We start from the raw sequence: 15,413 nt of genomic DNA on the forward strand, positions 1-15,413 counted from the left end.
AGGCCTGTAGCTTGGCAGGGAAGGAGAGGACAGTGGTCAAGGATTTCTTAAGGATTCTGGAGAGCAGGTGGCCTTGCTGGGCGGTGCTGGGAAGAAGCTGTTACATGTGTTAATTATGTCTCGTCAGGGTAATTGCCATTACTCGGGTGCTGTGTCAGGTTGCGCGTGGGTGTCTTTTTTGTTTCCCTCCCTGGGGGAGAGGCTGGGAAGTGAGGAGGAGATATTTTGGGCTCACCGGGGTCAGCTGCAGTGCGGGCAGGTAGGGCTGAGCCCCCTCTTCCCAGTTAAGACTGGGTACTTAGACAATTGCATCTCCATTTCTTTCCCATTGGAAGCTTATCGTGGCCAGAGGCAGTGGTGGTAAACACTCCAAATCTGGGTACCGTGTTGCTCTGCCTGGAGGTGTGGGATGGGAAACCTTATGCTTCCCACTGCGATTTTCCCACTGCCTTTGGTGACTGCTCTGACACATCCCAAGTGTCACAGGCACTCTGAAGCCTGGGATTTATTTCCCACCAAGGCACTTGACTTCCCTGGTGAGCAGCTCTTGTCCCTCGCAGCAAGGCTGGCTTGGAGAGGAGCCCTCCCTCTGGGTGGCATTGGCAGGAGAGGAATCAATCCTCCCTCCCAGGGGCAGCGCTCGATAATTCAGAGGGAAATGGTGAGCGGGGAAATGTGTGAGTAATGTCTTGTTGGAGCTGAGAGCCGTGACCTGCCACGGCTGCTATTGATCGAGGACCGGTGCCAGATGGCCGCTGCTGCGGGGGTGGCTGTGGAGCAGCCCCAGCCCAGGGGGTGGCAGAAAGATGCTGTGAGGGGGATTTGGGAGGTTGGGGGCTTCACTCTGCCCAGATCTCTCCTGCCTGCAGGTGTGGCCGTCAGTGATCTGCCTGCCCATGGCTCTTCATGTGTAACCCTGTTCTCTTTGGTCTCCCTTCCAGCAGCGATGCCGTCACCTGGGCAGACCCCGACCACTGGAAGCCCCCCAAGGACGTAGGTGACCCCCAGGGCGTAGAGGCAGGGAAGAGCCTTGAACCGTGAGGGGCCGTTAACTCTAAGATGTCCTTGAGCAGCGGAGCTTCCGGAGGGAAAGGAATTGATGCGAACCCGGTTGAGACGTATGACAGTGGGGATGAATGGGACATTGGTGTAGGGAATCTCATCATTGACCTGGACGCTGATTTGGAGAAGGATCAGCAGAAATTGGAAATGTCGGGCTCCAAGGAGGTGGGGCTCCCGGCACCCAACGCAGTGGCAACACTACCAGATAACATCAAGTTTGTGAGCCCAGTGCCAGGCCCGCAAGGCAAGGAGGGCAAATCAAAGTCGAAAAGGAGCAAGACTGGCAAGGACAGTGGGAAGCCAACCCCAGGATCCTCCCTGTTCACTGGCAGCGAGGGAGCTGGTGGCAAGAAGGAGGTTCAAGGACGCTCTGGGGATGGTGCAAACTCGGGTGGTTTGGTGCCTGCCGTCACCCCGAAGAGCTCAGAGAAGTCGGCCAAGGCGTCTCGCAGTGTGGCTGGCTCCAAGAAGGAGAAGGAGGGTGGCTCATCCAAAAGCAAGAAGGAAAGGAGTGAGGGTGCAGGGGCTGCGGCAGAGAAGGAGCCCAGCGTGCTGCAGCCCCTGGCCCTGGCAGTGAGGGTGGGACAGTATGACGGGGGCCAGGGGACAGAGCCTGCTGCTGCTGAGCAGCTTGGGAGTATAGCTATTGACACGGGAGCTGCGCTCAATCCCTTGGGAGTAAAGTCAGAGCTGGAGGATGGAGAAAGTGAGTGCCGGCAGCTGAAAAAGGTGAAGTCAGAGAAGGTAAGAAAGGTGTTGGGGCATGGATGCCATTGCTGCTGCTCACGTGGTATTGCTGTGACATGGCATTGTGGGTGACAAGGGGGTGGGACTGTGTTTTGTACTGCTGCTTTGTACACTGATGTGTGGCTGGTGCCTCCTGGTTTTGGCGTTGGTGGTTTGACCATGTGATGTGCTGGTGTCTGGACATGCCAGTGGAGTGACACTGGTCAAGCCTGGCTTCTGGGAACCATGTGTGAGCAGATCACCTGCAGACACTGTGCTCTGGGTACCATCCTGCTCTACCCTCCGAGATTTGGTTTTCCTCCGCACTTTGGTTGTGCTGAATGGCTCCAGGCTTCCCTGGCCTCTATCATTCTGAAATCAAGGTGATGTCCTGGTGCTTTGCTACATCTCCCAAGGGGACACAAAGAGTCTGTGCTGTGCTCTGTGTCCTGCTGGCTTCACCTTGTGTGTCAAGGCTCCCTGCAGCTCCCGAAGGAATTTATTTCTCTGCAGTTGCATCATGTGCAGAGAAGGATCCCTTAGTGCAGAGAAGGAGCCATGTTAGTGGATGTGGGATCTATGTGGGCATGCGGGTGAGCACAAGGAGCAGGGCTGACAGGAGTCACTGCCTCGCTCCTGGGTCTGCCAATGGTACATGGGCTCTGTCCCACCTGTGGTGGTGATCCAGGGCTGGTGAGTGGCTGTGGGTGATGTTTGATGTGTCACTCCTCTGCTAACATGTGGCAGTGATACTGAGCTGGCCAAGCTGCTCTTCCAGGTCACCAGGGGCATGAAAAGCTGTGCCAATGGCAGATGGCCAACAGGGTGAGTGGCTGCCTGTCCATCTGGGTGGTGCTGGGCTCTGGGTGGCTGCATGGCTGTGTCTGGATGTGGCCATTTTTCAGGACTCTTCTCTGGTTTCTGAGCAGTCACAGTGGCTGATGTGATTTCTGGTTCGTATGGGGAAGACTTTGAGCATGTGGATGTCTATGCTTTCCTCCATGCCAGCTGCACAGGGGGTGTTGCCAGTGTGTGTGCCTGTGAAGCCGTGTGTGTCACACATGCATCACAAGTGCATGTGTTCAGGTTGGCTTGGCCCTATTGCCATCAACAGGGTGTCAGGAGAGTGGCTGGGGAGTATGAGAAGCAATGTCACCATGTTTGCAGCCCGAGGTTCCCTGGGAGGATTTCTGCTTTGGTGTGGGGATCACAATGTGGGCACTGGGATGGGTGGGGAGGGCACAGTGGCACTGTGAAGAGGTGCTGAGACCAGAGATTTGTTGGGGAGGGGATGGTCAGCCACGGGATGGCTCTGGGACAAGGGCTGCTAAATAGGTTGGTGTTTCTGCCACTTGAGAGGAAGATTCCTGGGGCAAGTGATTGAAGCCTGTAAAATTCAGGAGGGGTGTGGAGACATCTTCTTCCTTTGTCTGTTCTGGCTGTGCAACCAAAGTGAATGAAACCAGGAAGAGCAGCAGATGCTCTTTTGCATGATGGACTGGAATGCTGCTGCTAAAAGCTGTGGCTGCTGGAAGTCCATGTATGATTTGGGGCACCTGGGTGGGTTTGTGGAGGAGAAACTCATTGGGGGATGTACAGGGCAATGCATTTTGGCTTGGGAAAAGTATGAGGAGGACGGAAGCTTGGGAATTGGTTTGGGAAATACCTCAACATGCTTGGCTGTTATGTTCCGTGTAGCCATCTGTGCTGACTACTGTGTCAGCCAGCACTGGAGCTGGCTGGACCTTGGGTTGTACCCTGCATGGCTTTGCTCTGTTGTTACTATTAAAGATCTATTTCTTTCACTGGTACAGCTGCAGAAACTCTTTGCAGTTGGAGATACCAATGTGATGTATGGTGTTGGTGGACGAGAAACTCCACACACTTTGGTCGTGTGTGCTGGCACCTGGAAAACCCTCAGTGTCCTGGGCTCATCCCCTGTGTGGGCAGCAGGGAGAGCTCAGAGCTCCTTCCAGGGCCTAAGGGGGCTCAAGGAGACCTGGAGAGGGACTTGGGACAAGGAGTGCCAGGATATGGGGGAATGGCTTCCCACTTGCAGAAGACAGGGTTAGATGGGATATTGGGAAGAAACACTTTCCTGTGAGGGTGGTGAGGCCCTGGCATGGGTTCCTCCTGAGCTGTGGCTGCCCCATTCCTGGAAGTGTTCCAGGCCAGGTTGGACAGGGCTTGAAACAACCAAGTGTAGTGGCAGGTGTCCCTATCCATGGGAGGAGGTAGAAAAAGATGGGTGTTAAGGTCGTTTCTAACCCAGATGATTCTATCTTCTCCATGCTGACACCTGGTGAGGATGGTTCTGCCATTTTACTTGTCCAGATTCAAGCATAACCCCCTTGGTGAAAGCTGAGGCTGGAGGGCTGATCCCTGTTTTGAGAAGGGATTTGATGTCTGGATCTGCAGGAACACGTGTCACTTAGGAGGAAGCATTGTCTGTGTTTCATCAGCCTCCTGGGGGCAGCTGGATGGCTTCCTTTGGGTCGGGAAAGCCGTGGGCGAGAAGAAAGGTGTCTGCATGGTAAGGGGTGGGAAAGCAGTTTTGTGTCTTGAGGAAGAGACTGAGGCTGGGTGGATGCCTGGGGCGGGGTGGAGGACCAATGGGATGCAGCGGGGAATGTGGTGTTGGGCTTGTGAACTGCAGAGATGTTCCAGAAACTGCATGTGGGGTCCAAAGGACAAGCCAAGAGCAGAGGTGTGTGCTGGCTGTGGGAGGAAGGGCAGCTCCTGCAGGCAGTGCATCGAGAGGATTAAGGTGGCAGGTTCTTTCTGGCCTGGGGACAAACCCTGCCTGGGAAGCGAGAAGCTTGCTCAGACTGAAACAGGAACAGCCACAGCGTGACTCAGCCCAACCTTTGGTCTCCGTCAGCTTGTCCTTTGCTTAACCCTGTATTGCTCCTGCTTCCGTTTCAGGCAGGGAAGCTGGTCTCCATCTGTGGATGAAGAAAGGGGAGACTGTCCCGCCACTGCTGAAGCCTGGGGTGGGTGACCTCCCTGGAGGTCAGACAAAAGAGATGTGTGCTGCAGCCGCCAGCCAGGAGGCTCTGTTGTACCTCCGTGGCTGGAATAACGAGCTCTTTAGCAGGGGGTATTTTTCCTTGATGAGGTGCTTCCATGCCCCAGCCAGCTCTTGCCCCAGCCAGCTCACCCGACTTGCCTCTACTTCTGCTTTTGTGTTCTTCCAATATCTTGCTGTAGGATTTGGCAGCCATTGATTCCTTATTGGGTGTAGGAAGGAGCTTTGCTTTGGATTTTGCCAGACACTTTTCCATGTCAGCTGGTGCTCCGTGGCTCTGTCCACAGGCAGGTTCACCCTTCACAGACATGTGTCACCCATGTCTGACACAACAGTGATGGAGCCTGTGGACGTGGCCCTTGGGCTCCATGGGATGTTTTGCCACTCTGACCCCATGGCTCTGGTTGTTCCTTCCTGGGGCGAAGCCTCTGGAGCTGAATATCCCAAATATGCTTTCTCTTGGTGTGGATCTTGGCTGTGTCCTGGCTTGTTACGTGCTCTTCTCAAACCTGATGCCATCAGAGTGTTGGGGCACAGGCGATAACTTCTCCAGGGATGGGGCTGATCTTGATGAAGCCCACTGGTGGAAACCCTGCTGGAGACTTTCCAGGGTCTCTGGGATGGGCTGAGCACCTCGAGATTTGCCTTTGGCTGTGTTCAGTGCCTGGGCAAAAATATTTGGAGGGGCAACAGTGGGAGCTTAAAATACTTGCAGCAGGGAGAGAAAAGAGCTTGTGCTGGTGTACCCATGAGCATGGTGACCAGTGGCTGGGTCAGTCCCCGGGGATGGCTGGAGCTGAGTTGAGGTTTAGTTTGTTTTGCTTTGTGAGGACACTGGTGCTGGGAGGGAATGGCAGCTCTCGGTGAGCAGCCGAGCTCAGCAAAATGGCCGTGCACGGAGGAGCAGCGCTGATTTTGCCCCAGCAGCAGCCGCTGTGGCGTGGCCGAGCTGGGCTCCGGGCTGGTGGCTGAGCTGGCCCCTTCCTCAGCAGCCCTGCACCCAGCACAGTGCCCACCACGGCCCCCTGCAGCCGCTCCCAGCGCTCCGGGCCGCGCTGGCCCAGCCGGGGATGCTGAGCATTAAACAAAAGAGCCTCCCAGCTCTTGGCTGCTGCTTCGGCTTTGTTTTGATTGAGAGGTTGTTCAGCAGGAGGAGGAGGGAGGGGTTTTTTTCCCCCCCCCTTCTTTTCTGACGAGAGTCCAGATGTGATGCTGCTGCAGACAAGGGAAAGGCAAACAGAAGCCGCTGGAGACTCGGCTCTTCTGAAAAGGCTCTCAGGGTCACGGGTGCTGCGGTTTTGGGCAGCCAGGAGGGTGGATTCATCCGTGTCCCTCTGTGGGAGAGGCGGTGGAAGCCACCGGTGCATTTTTTTCTCCTGAATTTCTCCCTAGACACAGTGTGGTGATGCCCTGTGTGTGCTCAGAGCAGACATCTCTGCTGTGGGTGACCTGATAGAGAGAGGCTGTTGTAAGATGGGGGACACTGCAGTGTGTTCACACCAGAACTGGTGTGAAAATGCCCTTGTGGTTCTGTGGGAGGACAGTGTGGCAGCAGAGGGAGTGCTTGGGGTCAGGTGGCAGTGGAGACAGTGCGGTGGTGGCACCATACCAGTGGCAGCTGCAAAAAAAGAATAAAAAAAATCTGTGCTCTGTCCCTGCTGCTGCTGGCTTTGATGTCACCTTTGTGGACCGTCTTGCCCTAATCCAGGGATGCGGAACTGCGTGGTGCCTACAGCCTCAGTGGATGTGGGATGGACCCCCAGGTGCCAGATGTCCTGTACCATTAATCCTTTACTTGGAGTGAAAGCATGGTTGCCTTTTTTTAGCCGTTTTTCTGTTGTTGGGGGAAGGGATGAAGTTTGGTTCTGCATGCATGGCAAGGATTGGGGTGAGGGATTCCTGTGTGACTCCAGCTTGAAGCGGTAAGATCTTCCAGTCCCTCTGCTGGGTCCAAGCCCAACAGCAGGTGGCCACAGATGCTCTTAGGAACATCTCTTGGTGTGGGGGAGAACCAGGAAGAGATGTTGAGGGTGGTCCCAGCCTTGTACTTTGAAGATGTGCTTGGGATTTTGACTGGTGGTGGGGTTCCTTGTCTTGGGGCCAGAGTTTGGGAGGAGAAACTCCCAGTGGAGCTGTTTTAGTGAAAACAGTTACTGCTTTACAACCCCTCCAAAGCTGGCTTTGGAGCTGGTGTTCACCCTGTGTTTCGTTTTCCTCAGGGATTTTAGGGCATATGGGAAGCCCAGTGCTTGGGACATGTTCATGCCCAAAACCCTGGGGAGAAGTTGCTTCCCAGCCTTTGCTCTGTAGGGCTCGTTTCTTTCCGGGGAATGGCAGCCAGCGTGACAGGGGCAGTTCAGGGAGGTGCCAGGGGCGTGCAGGCAGATACCAGCTTCTGCCTGATCTCTCACCATGGTTCTTTTTCTCCAGCCATGCTGGAATGGGCTGCCTCCAGAGCTGCTGACAGAGCTGTGTTGGGAGTCCTTGGGAATGACACCACTCGTTTCCTTATTGTTCCCGGCTCCGCCGCCCAGAACCTTCTGCTCTAGGAACAAGGCAAGAAGGGGGCACGCAGCCAACATGTGTCAAGAGCTACAAAGGAGGAAATTGGCCTCGTTCACTTCAAACCATGGGGTTAGTGCTGGAGTTTTGGCTCCTGCTGAGAGGTTATTTATATGTGGGCTTTCTTTTATAACCACTGGATGTAGCAGGCTGGGAGTTCCAGCTGATCCCACCTCTGAAGGCTTACAAAGGGAAAATTGCATCTCTCCCTGGTTGCTTTCCCAGATGGCAGTGTTAGGAAGGACTAAAAAGCTGAGTTAGCTTTGATGCCTGACCCATCAGCATTGCTGTATCCCAGTGAATTGGCTGTCATGCCGAAACATGGCCCAGTCTCCACCAGAATGGACAGCAGGACATGTGGCTTCCTGTCAAGGACATGGTGGTAGGTAGCAGCGCTGGGAAAGAAGAGAAGAACCCTCCCCGCCCTGGAGCGTGAGAATGGAATGACGCCGTGGTAAGGAAGGGGCTGATAGAGGGGGGACAGAGGAGGAACAGCCCCTTCTCGGCTTCCTTGGTGCCAGGGACCTGCCAATCTGTTCCCCCAGTGCTTTGAGGAGAGATTTTGGTGGGTAGGCTGGTGGGATCCTGCAGACTCATGGACCTGATTCCTCCCTTGTGAGCAATGGCAGCTGCTGGAGATGGGTCAGATTTTGAGGCTAACTGGCTCTGGTAGACTCTGTGGTGTTTTTTTGCTTTGCTTCCAGGCTGGCTGCTCATTAGCCTAATGACCCCAGTTACCCAGCACCATTTATCTGCCGAGGGAGATTTCTTTAAAGGAAGATTTTCGCCTCTGGAGCGCTGTGCAACCCTGAAGGCTTCAAAACCCAGCGAGCTGCTCCTGCAGCCCTGCCGGGAAGCTGATGCAGGGGGAGTGTGCCAGGAATAACCCGCTAATGAGCAAAGCTGCTTCTCCACCCGGCAGCCAGGGAGGCCACAGGAAAGGGCAGCAGAGCACAGGCTGCCTGCATTTCCCCTCCTATGCTTTTAAAGGCTGCTTGGTTGGGGATTCACTGCCTTTTCCCTGTTTTCTGCAGGCATGACATCTGTGCCACTGGTTTCACAGTGCTGCATTTCTCTGCTGCTGCTCTGGAGGATGCTTTGGGCTGGAGCTGTGAAATCCCTCTTCCCTGTGAATTTTTACCCTGGAGTTGTGTTGGGCAAGAGGGCACTTAAATCCCCAGAACTGAAGGTGGGCAGGAGAAAAGGAAGTAGTGATTGCTGTGGACTTTCTGGGGTGGTTTTGTGTCATTCCTACCTCATGGTGATCGATGCCTGGAGCTTGAGTGCTCAGTGGGTGCAAGAGGAGCCACCCCAGGGCTCAGAGCTGTTAAGCATCAGCTGGGAGAGCAGCCCAGGGCTGGGAAGCAACTGCTGGGCTCTGGAATGATTTAATGCCACCAGCAGCCTGACAATACGTTGTATTTGGTGACAACATCTGCTCGAGATATTCCTGTCCCTGTTACTCATTCCTGCCCACGGACCAGATCAGGGAACTGATCTGATGTAAATAAATGTGCTCAGGGTTTTCTGGGGTGAGCTCAGGTTATGGGCTGGCATGGATGGGACATGGGCAAGTGGTGATGACACCTGGGGCTGGAGATGGGGCATAGCAGTGATGGTGGCACCTGTGGTGGGGGCACAGCAGTGGTGGTGGCATCTGGGGCTGGAGATGGAGCCTTTGCTGGGGCCATGCTGTGGTGTAAAGGTTTTAGTGGCTCTCTGGTCTCTCACAGGGCTCACAGTAACTTCGGCAAGCTCTGCTCTACCCAGGAAAGCATGTGGTGCCTGTGCTCCCCATCCCTCCTCCTCCTGTGCCCCCAGCCTTGCCAGCTGAATGGTGCCAGCTCCATCCCCGTGTTCTGTGGACAGATATTTCCCTTTGCAGGAAGTTGCTACCACGGAGCTTTTGTACAGTGTGGTGACGTCATGTACTCACATCTGCTGACTTTTCCCCTGTCCTTAACACTGAAGTGGCTTTACAACTTGTTATCTAGATTCTTCAGAATACTGTCTGGCCCTCATTCACTTGGGATGTCTTGGAATGTGTTGTGATGAATAGTGTGGAGAGCATGCCTGTTCTGCAGGCCTGAGCTGGAATTCTGCTTGGGATATGGAGGTGAGGGGATGGAATGTGATAAAGCTCAAAAGTGGATCTTGTCTAGTGCTGAGGGAAAAAGAGAACCCCCTGGGCTGCCCTCCCTTAATGCAAATGCTGGGGCCGGTGTGTCTCAGTTTCCCCTGTCCCCTGCATGGATTGGCTGCTCCTGTTAGGCTCAAGCATGGGCTTTGCTGGGCAGAGCACTGCCAGAGACTGCATAGAGAAGGTGCCATTGCAGCTACAAATCCTGTGGTTGTGGCACTGTGGGTTTGGGTTTTTTCCCAAGCCAGAAGGTAATTTCATTCCGGGAAGCTCACTCACTCCCCCAGTTAGCCATGGAAATGCAGTGTTGTGATATTTTCCCCAGGTACTATGCAAACAAACGCCGTTCCCAGACTTCCCCCCCTCTCTCCACTCATCGGGGTTCAGGTACACTGCCTCCCACACTGGGAATGGCCCTCTCATCTGGTCAACAGATAGCAGTGGCATGTTCTGGAGTCAACTGCATGCCATATGGCTGGTGGTCACCATCCTAGGGTCAGCCCTCAGGAGAAGGACCCTGGAGCTGGGTCTTGGTGTTCAAGCTGGACTGGAGGAGGGAGAGCTGCACCCACTCGGTGGGTGCTCATCTGTGGATGGCAGCAAGTGGAGTCTTGGGGTCTGTTATCTGAAAGGGAAGGCCATCCCAAAAATCACTGGTGCCACTGGAGCTGGGATGCTCCATCGTTATTGTGGTGCAGAAGAGAGACTGCAATGTCCATGTGGTCCCACACCAGACATGGTGCATGCTGGTGCTGCCCTGCCAGCTTAGGATCCTGACCTGCCTTCCCTGGTGGGACACCAAGCCCCAGGTCTGCACTTGTGTCCCTCTGACCCACCATGGTGTAAAGAATGGATGCCCCTTTGCAGGAAGGAAACAAAGAAAGGGTTCACTTGAAGAGTGGTGGTGAGGCATTGGAACAGGCTGCCCAAGGAAGTGCTGGAATCACATCCCTGGAAATGTTTGAAAAATGTGTGGATGTGGCACTTGAGGTTTGGTGGTGAGCATGGTGGCACTGGTGGGCTAGAGGTCCAGCCACTGGAGGTCTACTTCAGCCTTTATAAATCTATGAAGGCTGCAGCCAAGTTCTGGGAGTCAAATGGCTAAGAGAGGCTTGGAAGAACAGGAGAGCACTGGGTCTGGGCTCTGTGTGCTCAGAGGCCGGGGGAATTTGCATAACAAGGCTGAAAGAGGAGGATGGCTGGGCACCAGGCAGCTCTTTGAGGTGGTGACAAAGTCATCACGCAGAGCTGTCCTGCGCTGGAGAAGCCTCTCATGCCCAAGTGGGAGCACTGGATCTCTGGGGTGCCTTGTACACAGAGCGAGGTTTCAGGGTTTCCAGGGCTGTTTGCTGTTCTGTGGCTTGGAGGGGAGGAAGGTGACTGTGTCTATGTATCATGGACCTGGTTTGCTGACAGGAAGGTTTCTTTCTTTGCTCAGCATTAATGTTTCAAGGTGCAGGAACTCTTTGGGCGTTAGTGTTTTATGGTCTCACAGGCTGGCTGTTAATGCTCTGCTTTGTGGGTAGGGTGATGGAGCTGGAGGGGCCCTTTGAAGGAAACCAGCCTTTTGGTCAAACCCCTATGGCCACGAGCAGAGCTGCCCGGACTGGGGGAAGAGTCGAAGCCCCTTGGTAGTGGGTAGAGCCAGGTGGTTTAGCACTCAGGCTGGGTCTGAATCTTGCATACAAAAAGCCAAGGTTGCATGTGAAACCATGCCCAAATGTGACCACATATGCCATGGCTCTGCCAGATCACTGCCTGGCTTGTGGAAGAGCCATGTCCCAGGAAAAGGCCCTGCTTTACAGGGGCTCACAGCCTGTGCTCCCCCCCTGCTGCTTCCTCCAGACCAAGAAAACAGGAGCTGTTGGTGTTCCCTGTTACAGATCCCTCAATGGTAGATTGGACCAGCGTGTGTCCTGTCCATGTGGTCTCTCAGTAGGATCAATGTCTTCCTGTTCCCCCAGGAACCATTAGGGGGTTCATGGCATTAAAAAATGGAAATGTTGGGGTTTTCAGACTGTGTAGTCATCAATAATGACTTGGTTGTGGCAGGAGCAGTTCCCTGTGTAGGGCCCTGCAAAGGAGATGACACAGCAGAGAGGGCAGCAGCACATCTGGTTCTGTTTTTTCTTGTATGAGCAGAGCCTGTTTTGGGGCTCCCTTGCACCACCCCTGTACAGTGCTCTCGGTGTGCTTGAGCCCCCAGACCAAATGCATCTGCCTTCCTGTGGGGAAGGAGCTCCCCTCAGCTACTCTTGTCTGGGAGGACAGGAGTTATCTTCATGGCGAGCCAATGGCCTCCAGCCTTTGGCCACAGGAACAAGAGCAACTAGACTTGCAGGTGCCAGTTGTTTCTTGGGCAAGAAACCAATGGAGGTTTCATCCTCCAGGCCACCAAAGCAGACAGATTTTTCTAGGCAAAGAGGGGATCCGGTTTGGTGCAGATCTCAAGCCATGAGCCTGTGATGAGAGGTTGCCTTCTCTTTTGAAGCCACCATCATGAACCAGAGCATGTCGAGTAGGGGTGAGAGACTGGAGTAAATTGGATGTTTTTGGGCATGGAGATGTGTTACAGTGCAGTGCTTTACTCCTTACCCACTGCTCCACTGTTGTGTGTTACCCAAAAGCCTTTGGGAATGTTCCTTCCTGGCTTTCCTGTTTCAAACATGACACTGAAGCAGCACCCAGTGAGGTGCCTCAGCAGCCTCTGTCAGCAGAGCATTTTCAGCCTCCTGGCAGTGAGTGAGGCCATTAAAACCCAGTCTCCTCTGGGAGCTGATGGTCTGATAGGGGAGATGGAAGGAGCATTGCTTTCAATTTCCCATTGATCCTAACGAGCTGATGTGGGAGACTCGGATGGCTTTGGCTGTGTTGAGGGCTGTTACCTCCAGCACTCAGAGCTGCTCTCAGGTCTGCTTTGCTTCTCAGTTCTAGGAAATGGAATAAAGAGAAAACCACTTAGGAGGATTTTAATCAGAACTTGGCAGAAGAACTTAAGGAAACCCAAGAAATCTTCTGACAAGCATGCTTCATGCTGAGATTGCCAATGAATGGGAAGGGCAAAGACAGGGCCTTGGCTCAGGTGGGTTGGGTTTCTTCTGGCTTGTTTAATGGGATGCCATTAGCATTCCTGCCCTCCCTGGCTGGGAGGGGAGGGAGAAAATAAGCCTTTCTCAATATGCTGGAGACTTGTCAGCTGGAATTGAGGCTGAGTCCTCTGGGAGTAGATGATGAAAGTCATCCCAGACCTGCTGGAGATGGCCAGCATGGTTCAGGAGGAGGAGATGGTATAATTTTTACTAATAGGGGCCTTGGAGTTTGAGAGAGTCTTGTGGTATGGTTGGATTTCTTCAAGAGGTTGATCTTGGCAGGCTGGAGAAGTGGGTCTGTGTGAACCTCATGAAGTTCAGCAAGGCCAAGTACGAGGTCCTGCCCCTGGTCTGGGGTCATCCCTAGCACAAACACAGCCTGGGTGGAGAACAGATTGAGCCACACCCTGGGGGGAGGGCCTGGGGATACTGGTGGGTGACAAATTGGATGTAACCTGGTGATGTCTGCTTGTAGCCCAGAAAGCCAACCCGGGCTGCATCCAGAGGAGTGGATCTGGCAAATAGAGGGAGGGGGCTCTGCCCCTCTCGGGTGATACCCCACCTGCAAAGCTACCTCCAGTCTGGAGGTCCAACATCAGAAACTGCCTGAGTGAGCCCAGAGAATGTCTTGAAGATGCTCTGAGAGCTGGAGCTCCTTTGCTCTGGAGCCAGGCTGGGAGGACTGGGGGTGCTCACCTGGAGAAGAGAAGGCTCCAGGGAGAGCTCAGAGCCTCTCAGAGTGTCTAAAGGGGCTCCAGGAGAGCTGGAGAGGGACTTTTGACAAGGGCCTGGAGTGCAAGGACAAGGGGAAATGGCTTCCCACTGCCAGAGGGCAGGGTTAGTTGGGATATTGGGCAGAAATTGTTTCCTGTGAGGGTGGGAAGGCCCTGGCACAGGTTTCCTCGAGAAGATATAGCTGCATCATCCCTGGACATGTTCCAGGCCAGGTTGGATGGGGTTTGGAGCAACCTGGGATAGTGGCAGGTGTCCCTGCCCATGGCAGGGGATTGGAAAGAGATGAGTTTGAAGATCCTTTCCATCCCAAACTGGTCTGTGAGTCAGTGGAGCTGAGCTGTTGCTGGTGAGTGCTGTTGGGAGTGAGAAATGCTGCTATGAGATTCAGAGCCCTTGTGGATGATGTTTCAACTAAGACGTGTGAGGTGTGGACAAACCTGTTGCTATGATGGGAGATTTCAGCAGCTCTCCAGATCGTCACTTAGAGCTGATGGCAAGTTTCCCATAACATCATCTTAGCCCAAGTTTCTTGGCTCAGCTATAACTCCTTTTGTAAATTGTTATTTAGGAATATTTGATTAAAAGTCCATGAAGTGGTATGAGTAGCTTGACCATTTAGGGGTAGGAGAGTTGCAAGCGCAGTTCTTGCATGTGTGTCCTGCAGCTGGGTAACCCAAACCCAGCTTTTGTTTTCTGATTCCTGGGGAGGGGAGCATGTTGTTCTGGTTTATGAGTGTGGGCCAGGCATTGCTGAACAGAAACGGCCCCAAGTTGTGTTTATTTGTAAAGGGCTCTTCAAGACTGCCTTGTACCACAGCTTTCTGTTTTATTGATATTCCAGCATCTGGACTGTTTTCCTAAACATGCTTTCATCCAAGGAGAGATTAAGGGAGTGAGAACTGTTCTGATAAAGCTGACAAAAATAATTTTTGCTTGAGACTAAGTACCACTCGGGACTTTGTCTTGTAAAACAATCTGTGGGTAAGCACAAAGAACTGTCCTAGGAAGCCCCGAATGCTCCAGATCGTTGTTCCTGCTGGGGGGTTGGAGGACTGTACATTTTCCACAAGTGTTTGAATTTGTTAAGTGCTGCCTGAGGTGATCTAATAGCAGTCAGGGAAGTTTTGGGAGTTTGTGGCTGAGGTGACTGAGTCCCTAAGAGGAGAGATCTGCATGCAGTGTGTTTGGATTGATGGGAACACTGATGATGCACACATCCATTTTTCCTCACACCCCACAGTGGATTGCTCATGGATGGGTTGCCATCTCCTGTGACAAGCTGATGTAATGAGGGGGATAGCTGATGTAGCTTTAGGTGTTGAGGATGTGATGGTGGCAGTGTGATACAGATAATCTGGGAGGTTCTGTGTGAAGACCCATCTGAAAGTAGGTTGGTGCCACATTGGAGTAGTTTGGCTCTCAGCACCTGGGAGATGCCAAGCTCAGCAGAGCACAGCAACCTTAATGCTGCACCCTTTGTCATTCCCCTTCTGGCAGCGTTTTTGCTAATAATCATGTGTTCGTATGCTGTGACTTTGTTTGACAACTTGTGCGGTGACAGGAAGCTGAACTTCTTCCTTGATGAGATACGTAGGTATACGTGGCATGTGTTCTCCAAACTTGTGTGGCCCTGAAGCAAAATATGGTTTGGATGCCATCTGCTTCCTAAAGGGCAGAGTTGGAGCTGCTGGAGGAAGCTTAACATGCTTCTGTGGGCTGAATGTTGCCCCATGCCTCTCCCAAAGGACCTGAGATTGGCTGCTCTGGGTCAGTTTGGTTAATTCACAATTAACAAAGCACTATTAAAAGCATACTCATTGGAGGGCTCTTCATAGGAGGACTTTTCCCTGAGACTCTTTGCTAGTGGTTTGTGTATCCCACCTGGGAATCACACCATAGCCTGTGAGCAGATGATTGAATTCATGACCCATTGAATATCCTAAGTTGGCAGTAATCCACAAGGATCATCAAGTCCAGCTCCTGGTAGGCTTGACTCCATAAACAGTTACGATACTAACTTAGAGGAGATAATGTTGGTGGGACAGTGTTCCTACTCAGGGATTTCTCTTGG

General features: G+C 53.3%; 2 protein-coding genes across 3 annotated transcripts in view; both read left to right on the top strand.

The window, feature by feature from the left end:
- TRIP4 (thyroid hormone receptor interactor 4) overlaps positions 1–1,035 on the top strand; it is a 44,687-nt gene extending 43,652 nt beyond the window's left edge. The window contains exon 14 of the mRNA XM_088062930.1: positions 942–1,035. The gene's annotated coding sequence lies outside the window, so the exon portion shown is untranslated. The remainder of the gene's footprint in view (positions 1–941) is intronic.
- Positions 1,036–1,046: 11 nt separating this feature from the next.
- Positions 1,047–15,413, top strand: part of ZNF609 (zinc finger protein 609) — a 50,336-nt gene continuing 35,969 nt past the window's right edge. For both annotated transcript variants that reach the window (XM_005521335.3, XM_014251233.2), the window contains exon 1: positions 1,047–1,806. In XM_005521335.3, coding sequence (XP_005521392.2) covers positions 1,060–1,806 — 747 coding nt within the window. In that variant the 5' untranslated portion in view covers positions 1,047–1,059. The remainder of the gene's footprint in view (positions 1,807–15,413) is intronic.

Source organism: Pseudopodoces humilis, chromosome 16 (genome assembly GCF_049639895.1).
Source record: "Pseudopodoces humilis isolate 2021_Gansu_Grassland_sample_001 chromosome 16, ASM4963989v1, whole genome shotgun sequence".
Lineage (NCBI taxonomy): Eukaryota > Metazoa > Chordata > Aves > Passeriformes > Paridae > Pseudopodoces > Pseudopodoces humilis.